General features: G+C 37.5%; 1 protein-coding gene across 1 annotated transcript; it reads right to left on the bottom strand.

The window, feature by feature from the left end:
* Nucleotides 1-7935: 7935 nt before the first annotated feature.
* Nucleotides 7936-8874, bottom strand: LOC100357568 (olfactory receptor 6C65). The gene has a single exon (XM_051845638.2). The coding sequence runs from the start codon at nucleotides 8872-8874 to the stop codon at nucleotides 7936-7938; it is 939 nt and encodes a 312-aa protein (XP_051701598.1).
* Between the last annotated feature and the right edge of the window lie 1127 nt (nucleotides 8875-10001).

Below are 10001 nucleotides of genomic sequence, written 5' to 3'. Positions count from 1 at the left end.
GAGGGTGAACCAGCGGCAAAGGAAGACCTTTCTCTCTGTCTCTCTCTCTCACTGTCCACTCTACCTGTCAAAAAAAAAAAAAAATATTTTAATGAAGTACACAAGTATTGAATCAGTTATGAAACTCACAAAGATTTTATATATATTATTTAGAAGTATCTTGCACATCTACTAACTATATGAACCAGTTTTATAAAGTATAAATATTCCAATATTAAGCAAATATCTCGCTTAATGGCCAAAGTTTCCATGTAAAATATTTTCACATTATCTATCACTCCATCATTTTCACTATTCTAAATTCAGATTGACTTTTACAAAATTTAAAATATTTAAATTATTTTGATTTTTTAAATTTCCACATATGAGACAGAACGCATGGTATTTCCTATTTTTATTGGGCTTATTTCACTTAACATAATGATCTCCAGTTTCTTAAAATTATCATTACTGGAGGTTGGAAAGGGGGAAGGCAGGAGAGGCTGGAGGGAGGGTGGACAGTGAATGCCAGAAAGTAGAAGTAACAAGTCCCAGTGACCCACAGCATGGTGAGGTGACCATCGTTCACCTGCTATCTTTATATAAAAGATAGATGTGTGCTGTGTATACCAGCATATATAAAAGTGTGCTGTGTATACCAGCATAGACGGGACGAGCTGGTATGCTCCAAACACAAAGGGAAGAAGATGGAATGCCTACTTGCATGGTTTGGTTGACTTACGCTATGTGTAGGTGTTGTCTGTTGAACGGTACCTCGTAGAAATGGATAAGATTATGTATTTACTAATTACCACTTCTAAAATAAAATAATGTAAGGAAAAGTATGTAACAGATTGAGAAACAAAAATGAAATCCTCCCGAGGACAGTAAACGATGTTGTAGAATGGAGAGACTGACCACAGGCTGAAGCATCACATCAAAATACATTGAGAATCCTTACCTGCTAGCAAAGTCTTGATGGCTAGAGCTAAAAGTTGGTGTGCTGAATTCTCTTACTCCAGAAATCTCAATGCCTCATGGAGAAGTGTTTTCTTCTCTCTTCCTCAAAGCTGCTACAGATTCCATCACAGAGCCCTTCCTGCTCATCTCAAAACACCTAATGGAATCATTTCACCACGTTTCCCCCAACACTGTCCCAAATCTGGAATCCTAACCTATCCCTGCCATCTTATCACCAAGCCTTTAGACAAATGCTTGCCTTTTATAAAAGAAAAACTTTTTTAGAATTATCTTTCATTATCTGATGTTTCCCAGAGAGCCATTTCCATTCATTTCTCCCAGGATGAAAGGAAACACAGAGCTTTAAATGTGTTTAGCTCCACATAATTTTGGAAATATTTTTGAGATAAATACTTAATGAACTTTTATATAAAGATAGCAGGGAACTAATGAATCCACATGCAAGATCAACTTTAGTGATTATATTTTAATTGGTTGATTATGGGTCTTGTATCCCAGAAGTCTGAGCAGATTATTCAGCAGGGTGTTATCCAGGGTTGTGGATATGGGTGAAGCCTAGCAACATTAACAACATCCCCTGACATTCACTCTCCTAAGATCGATGGATCATTGAAACTGCGGGGAAAATCGATTTTGAATTTTTATTTATGACTTACTTTTACCTAGAGAGAGAGAGAGGGAAATGGCAGCTGGCGACTCACTCCCAATGCCCACCTAACCCAATCCATGCCTCTCATACTGGTGGCAGACTCAATCACTCAAGCCATCACCACTGCCTCCCAGGCCAGCATCTGTGGCAAGAAAGAGAAGCCCGAGGGGGGTGTGAACACAGGAACCTGGATCTGGGGTGCAGGTTTCCTAAATGACAGCTTAGTCACATTTTTAAAACTTTAATTAGAAAATCTACATTTGTCCCCAAGCAATAGTTAATTATTTGATAATAGGTTAGATATTTATAACATCAATTTTGTTGACTGAACCATATTTTGTTGTATGACTATGCCACAATCAATTGAATTCTCTTTCTTGAGCACACCAGTGAAATCTTAAAAAATTATTTATTATAAATAATATTAGAATCCATGGATCCAAATATACATTTTGGTATTATTGTCCCATTACTTTTTAATAAAAGATGTATTTTACTTATTTGTAGGGCAGAGTGACAGAGGGAAAAGAGACAGGCAGAAAAAGAAAGGAAGGAAGGAAGGAAGGAAGGAAGGAAGGAAGGAAGGAAGGAAGGAAGGGAGGGAGGGAGGGAGGGAGGAAGGAAGGAAGGAAGGAAGGAAGGAAGGAAGGAAGGAAGGAAGGAAGGAAGAAATCTTCACTCTACTGCTTCACTCTCCCAACCAGGGCTGGGTCAGGTCAAAGCCAGGAGTCAAGAACATCATACAGTGTGAATGGAAGGGGAGAGGGAGTGGGAAAGGGGAGGGTTGCGGGTGGAAGGGACGTTATGAGGGGGAAGCCATTGTAATCTATAAGCTGTACTTTGGAAATTTACATTCATTAAATAAAAGTTAAAAAAAAAAGAACATCATACAGGTCTCCCATGTGAGTGACAGGGACCTAGGCACTTGGGCCATCTTCCACTGCTTTCCCAGGTGCATTAGAGGGGAGTTGGATAGGAAAAGGAGCAGCTGGGACTCAAACTGTCACTGTGATATGGGATGGCAGCATTCTTGCAGGGGGCAGCTAAACCTGCTGTGCCACAATGTCAGTCCCAGTCTTATTAATTTTGAGTATAAATTCCCCAGATGGAGTTACTACATCACAAATTTGGATGGTTAGAATGTACATAATTCCATATTTTCCTAGGGAAATTCATTTTACATACTTTTGTAACAATAAACATTTTAGCAGCTGGTGCTGTGGTGTAGTGGGTTAAACCACTGCAGTGCCTGCATCCCATACGGGGGCTGGTTCGAGTCCCAGCTGCTCTGCTTCTGCTCCAGCTCCCTGCTAATGTGCCTGGGAAAGCCATTAAAGTGTAGAGTGTGCAGTCTCTTCAATAAATGGTGTTGGGAAAATTCGATCTGCATGCGGAAGTATGAAAATAGAGCCCTACCTTACACCCTATACAGAAATCAACTCATAATGGATCAAAAATCTAAACCTAAGACTGGAAACAATCAAATTGCTAGAGGAAACCATAATGAAAGCACTTCAATGCATTGTCCTAAGCACAGACTTGTTGTATGTGACCCCAGAAGCACAGGCAATACAAGGCGAATAGAAACGGGATTACATCAAGCGAATAAGCTTCTGCAAAGCAAAGCAATCACTAAACAACGTGAAGAGGTAACTGACAGGATGGGAGAAAATATTTGCAAAGTATGCATCTGATAAAGGATTACCATCCAGAATATATAAGGAGTTCAAGAAACTCAACAGAAACAAAACAGGGGCCGGCACTGTTGTGCTGTGGGTTAAAGCACTGACCTGCAGTGCCAGCATCCCATATGGGCACTAGCTCAAGTTTTGGCTGCTCCACTTCCAGTCCAGCTCCCTGCTAATGTACCTGGGAAAGCAGAGGAGGATGGCCCGAGTCCTTAGGCCCCTGTATCCCTGTGGGAGACTTGGAAGAAGCTCCTGGCTCCTGGCTTTAGATTGGCCCAGCTCTGGTTGATGCAGCCATTTGAGGAGTGAACCAGTGGGTGGAAGACCTCTCTCTTTCTGTCTCTGTCTCTACCCCCCCCCCCACCTCGCTGTATCTACCTCTCTCTGTAACTGTCTTTCAAATAAATAAATAAATATTAAAAAAGAAATCATTCTTTAAAAAAAAGTTCAATTAAGATAGAAGAGGCATTCTTCAAAAGATGAATTACAAATGGCCAATAGACACATGAAAAGATGCTCAGGATCACTAGCCATCAGGGAAATGCAAATAAAAACTAGAATAACATTTCACATCACCCCTGTTAGAATGGCTATCATACAATAATCAAAAGATAAGAAATGCTGGTGAGGATGTGGAGAAGAGGGTGTCCTGTGCTCTCTTGGTGGGAAATGTAAACTAGAAGATAGTACAACTGGAAGATAGTAAACTGGAAGACAGTATGGAGATTCTTCAGAAATCTCAAAGTAGAGTTATCATATGGCTCAGCCATGCTATTCCTGGGAATTTACCCAAAGGAAATACAATCTATTGAATTGTAGGAGTCTTTTATTTTTGATGTTAGCTCGTTATCAGGTACATGGTTTGTAAAATATTTTCTTCTATTCCATAGGTTTCCTTTTTATTCTATTTATTATTTCCTTTGCTATGCAGAAGGTGCTTAGTTTAATGTAGTACCACTTGTTTGTTTTTGCCTTTGTTGCCTGCGCTTTTGATGTCATCATCAAAAAAAGAAAAAAAGTTTCCAAGACTACTGTCAAAATTTTTCCCAATATTTTCTTTTAGGAGTTCTATGGTTTCTATTTTTATCAAAATTCTATATATGGTGTAAGTTCTGGGTCCAATTCCATTCTTTGGCATGTGAATATCCAATTTCCCCGACACTATTTATTGATGAGGTTATCCCTTGTCTATAGTGTATTCTTGGCACCTTGAGAAAGATTATTTGACTGTATGTGTGTCTATATATTTATGGGCCCTATTCTGTTTCAGTGTTTTTTGTTCTTCTTTTGATTCTGGAGTTGCACTATTTTGACAACTGTAGTTCTGAAATCATGAAGGTGATGTCTATAGCTTTATTTTTTTCTCATGAATGATTTCAGTATTCAAGGCTATTGGTAATTCCATACCAAGTTTATGTCTCTTTTTTCTATGTCTATGTAAAATGTCATATTAAATATATAGCTTACTTTGGGTGGGCATTTTTAATAAAATAATTTTTTCAATCCATGAACACAAGATATCTTCCATTGATTTGTGATTTCTTCAGTTTCATAAATTCCTGTAGTTTTCAGAGATTTTAAAACATTTAGTAAGTATTTATAGAAATTATTTTAAAAAGAATATTTGTGCTCTCTTTTTGAATATTTGTGGATTTTGCAACTGTTTGTTTTTGAATTAACTAAATGTATCTGGAGATCGCTGAACCAATGAATAGATAATAAGAGCATAGCACATCATTCTTTCAACATGAATGACACTACTTTCACCTTTTAGTAAAATTCTAATTGTGCATTTAACATGTATTTTCTTTCTGGCTTTGACATTGTGGTCATCATAACTGTGTTAACTGAATTATTTTTGTTATTTTAACTCAAATTTTTAGGCAATTAGTAATATATTTTGGGATATTTATAATGGTATTTCCATCAGACCTATTTAGGAATGAAATGGACATTTTGTGATATAACCATCATTTTTAGCATTTGTTTATACTTCTGTGAAACTGTGGTTTTCCTACTTTTTATATGTTGAATATTATGGTTAGTGGTGAATTAAGTCTATGAGTATAGTGTATTAAAATTATGTTTTTGTGGCCGGCGCTGCAGCTCACTAGGCTAATCCTCCACCTGCGGTGCCGGCACACCGGGTTCTAGTCCCGGTCGGGGCGCCAGATTCTGTCCTGGTTGCCTCTCTTCCAGGCCAGCTCTCTGCTGTGGCCTGGGAGTGCAGTGGAGGATGGCCCAAGTGCTTGGGCCCTGCACCCCATGGGAGACCAGGAGAAGCACCTGGCTCCTGCCTTTGGATCAGCGTGGTGCGCCGGCCGCGGTGGCCATTGGAGGGTGAACCAATGGCAAAGGAAGACCTTTGTCTTTGTCTCTCTCACTGTCCACTCTGCCTGTCAAAGAAAAAATATGTTTTTGCAGGAACTGATAAAGAAGAGAGGGAGTAAGGGAGGAGAATTTGGAGAGGGAAGGAGGAAGGAGGGAAGTGTGGTTGTCTTCTTGGAACTGTAGTAGCATGGCATGTATGAAATCTATTCTCTTTATATTAAATAAAAATTTTTAAAAAGCATACCAAAAAAAAGATATCATGATGTAGTATATTCCAAAGCTTCCTAATAATCAAGTAGTTTTGTGTTTCTCATGTGTTGTAGTATTTTTTATAGTATTGGTTCATTGTATATTTCAATATACAAAGTATATGTAAATACATATATATGGAGATTATTACATTTTGTAAAGTGAATTTTTTTCAAATATTTATGGCATACTACTATTTAAGAGAATATACACTTTATAAATTGTTTATGCATATAAAATTTAGAGTAAGATATTAATAAAATCATGGAAATGTTTAGGAGTGATAGCTCTTAGAGATTTGTATTTGTTAGGTCATTTAATAGTTAAAACATAAATTTGTCATATCTACTGCTCTATGAATATTTGCTGATTAATACTTTCTCCATATGTAATTGCACATAGTATCATTTTTATCTTATTGCCAAATAATTATACAGTTTTATTGTTTTATTAGTATTAGTAATATTATAATTTTTAAAATATTACGTTTTGCTTTTGGACTTATTATTATATTAGAAGTAAGTAATTAAGCATCATTCTTACTTTTTTCAGATTATGTTGAGTTTCATACTTTTTGGTTTTCCACAAATTGAATATTCATTTTTGAAATTTCATGGCTCACATTCAGTGGTTTCACATTTATTTTCAATAGTTTCTGTTTAATTAGTTAAATAATATTCATGACTTATATGGATATTTGAAAACTGGAAAGGTATATGATTTTTCTTTGATTACTCATTTAGTCACAAATATAATTGTGTTCTGTGATTACTGTAGGCATGTTCAGTAGGTGTGTTATCAATTCATCATTGATTTTCAGTAACTTAGTGGACTGATTTTATGATCTCCACTTCTATCTGATGATGAAATTTTGTAATATTTTCTGCCATAAAATGAAAAGCCATGGCATTTAATGTAAGGCGGTCATTTCTAGTAACTTTATAACACTCCATTGGAAACCTTCCTCCCCAACAGCTCTAGTCTCTGACAATTTCTTTCTCTGTAACAAGAGGTGCGTGATCTGAAACGGCAGAGTTGATGAAGCAGAAACCTGGATAACTTGGTCATTTTCCCTTAACAGATTTTAATATCTGATTCACTAAAATGAAGGAAGAAGTGTAAGGTCGAAACAGAGCCCTTTTCTTCAAAGTTACCACAAAGCACAGTTTTCCAAGCTTTGAGTTTAAGTCCACCCCAGTTATTAACCAGGGCTTGCTGTAAGTTATTTGAAGAATCGTTCATTTTCAGGGAGAATTTGGTTAAGTTATCTAGAGTTCGGTACACATTTTTTTTGAAGCAAAGATCCACACTTACTATAGAGTCACATCTTACAATCTCAATATATATGACATATATGAAACCGGTGAACGTAAGATGGGAAATTTCCAGAAAAAAGAGACTAAAGTTATAAGAAAATATGTTTGAATATAGAAAAAATATAAAAAAGGAGCTGTGACTGTAAAATTTTTGAGTAGACTATTTAACTAGAATTTTAAGCATAACTCCCTTCCCATTATGTTTTTCATTTTTTATAACATTTATCATTTCCTAAAGTATTATGCAATTTGCTTTTTCTATGATATTGGCTGTTTAATGTGTGTGTCTTGTCACTAAAAGTCAGCTGTACAGTGGTGAGAATATTTGTGTGCTTTGTATTCCTTTGTGTTCATGGGTTATATAGAATGGTTTCAGGTATAGATTTTATAATGACTAATGCTTATTTAATTTTTTAAAGATTTATTTTATTTGAAGTCATATTTACAGAGAGAGGAGAGACAGAGGGAGAGAGGGAGGGAGGAAGGGAGGGAGAAGGTCTTCTATTCGCTGGTTCACTCCCCAAATGGCTAAAATGGTCGGAGATATGCTGAACCGAAGCCAGGAGCCAGGAGCTTCTTCTGGGTCTCCCATGCAGGTGCAGGGGCCCAAAGACTTGGGCCATCTTCTGCCTTCCCAAGCCATAGCAGAGAGATGGATCGGAAGTGGGGCAGTTAGGACTCAAACTGGCGACCATATGGGATGCTGGCACTGCAGGTGGTGGCTTTACCCGCTCCGGCCCCACTAATGCTTGTTTAATGACAACATTTTTTTTGAGAAGTCCTTCAGAGCCTGTTTCACCTGCTGGTTCCTTAATGTGTAAATAAAGGGATTTAACATGGGAGCAACAGAGGTATTAAGGACTGCTATGCCTTTGCTGAGGGCCACACCTTCTTTTGCAGATGTTTTCACGTACATAAAAATACAACTTCCATAAGAAATGGAAACCACTATCATATGGGAGGAACACGTGGAAAAGGCCTTTTTCCTTTGCTGAGCAGAGGGAATCTTTAGAATTGTTCTAAGGATGAGTGTGTAGGAGAGAATCACCAAGGTCAGAGTTACCATAAGTGTGAAGACTGCTAGGAAAAATGCCAGAAGCTCTAGAAACTGTGTGTCTGAACAAGCAATGAGCAGCATAGGAGAAGAGTCGCAGGTGAAGTGGTCGATAATGTTGGAGTCACAGAAGTCCAGCTGGAGCCCCATCACCACTGGGGGGAAGATAACAAGAAAACCAGCTAGCCAGGAGCTGATCACCAGCCAATGGCAGACTTTGTTACTCATTATAGTTGTATAATGTAGAGGTTTGCAGATGGCCACATAGCGATCATAGGACATGACAGCCAGAAGAAAAAACTCTGTTGCTCCCAGAAGAATTAAAAAAAATACTTGTGCCATACAAGCATTGTAGGAGATGGTTGTGTCCCCTGTAGCGATGCTCATTAGAAATCTAGGGATGCATACTGTTGTAAATGAAATTTCTAAGAAAGAGAAATTCCTGAGGAAGAAATACATAGGAGTTTTCAAGCGAACATCAGACAATGTTAATATAATGATGGCCATATTTCCACTTACACTTAGTAAGTATGTGATGAACATAAAGCAGAATATTACAGCTTGTAACTCTGGATCGTCTGTAAGTCCCAGAAGAATGAATTCTCTAATGGAAGTCTTATTTGGCATGGCTAAGTTCTGAGCTGTGATACATCTGTAGGAAAAAGAAGACTGAATGTCATCTCGTGATGTGATTTCAAACACACTTGTAGTGCTCTTACACCGTGTGAAGAACTTGAATAGATGCTTTCAACCAGAAGTGGCAAAATAGTTGTCCACCAGACATCAAAGCTCATATCAGAAGGGAAATTATTAATCAAGTTTATTACTGTAAAATCATGTTTTAATCTCAGCTTTGATAATCCCATGATACTTGTTTTTGATTGCTAAGTTAACACACAGAAATATTTTTGTGTATTTATAAAACTGGGTAGTGGTGATAAATGTTCACTGTGCTATGGAATGTCAAACAACTTATCAAAATACTAATAGTGATTTTGAAAACATACTGACCATAAAAACAATTGCTAATTTTATCAATGGAAAACTTATTTTTTATTCATGGTTTAATCTTTTTCCTAAATGATTCTTGATTTCTGTTCATAGCAAAAGCTAAACAGAAAATGGTATATTTTGGGAATAGCATTGAGATCCATTCCCTCTTGTTCTTATGCGAACTTGATTCTGCTAGCTCCTCTCTGATTGATAATTGACATAAATAAAATACTAACTTTTATTAATAAACAGGTTCATGACTTAAAATTTCCAATGGGGGGGGGCCGGCGCTGTGACTTAGTGGATTAATGCCCTGGTCTAAAGCGCTGGCATCTCATATGGGTGCTGGTTCGAGACCTGGCTGCTCTACTTCTGATCCAGCTCTCTGCTATGGCCTGGGAAAGCAGTAGAAGATGGCCCAAGTCCTTGGGCCCCTGCACCCATGTGGGAGACCTGGAAGAAGCTCTTCGCTCCTGGCTTCAGATCGGCGCAGCTCCGGCCATTGTGGCCAATTGGGGAGTGACTAATGGATGAAAGACCTCTCTCTCTCTCTCTCTCTCTCTCTACCTTTCCTCTCTCTGTGTAACTATGACTTTCATATAACTAAGTAAATCTTTAAAAAATTTTTCCAATTGGGCTTTTCAAATATAATCAATCATATAAATAATAAAATAATTCAGATTATTCCTAGTAAGATTAAATACATTATTTCAGAAAATTGTTGCATGACAGCCTTTATGAAACTCTAGGGAAAACAATCT

The sequence above is a fragment of the Oryctolagus cuniculus genome, chromosome 11, assembly GCF_051225735.1.
Source record: "Oryctolagus cuniculus isolate XC-2025 breed Fujian yellow rabbit chromosome 11, ASM5122573v1, whole genome shotgun sequence".
Lineage (NCBI taxonomy): Eukaryota > Metazoa > Chordata > Mammalia > Lagomorpha > Leporidae > Oryctolagus > Oryctolagus cuniculus.
This window is presented reverse-complemented; position numbering and strand designations above follow the sequence as displayed.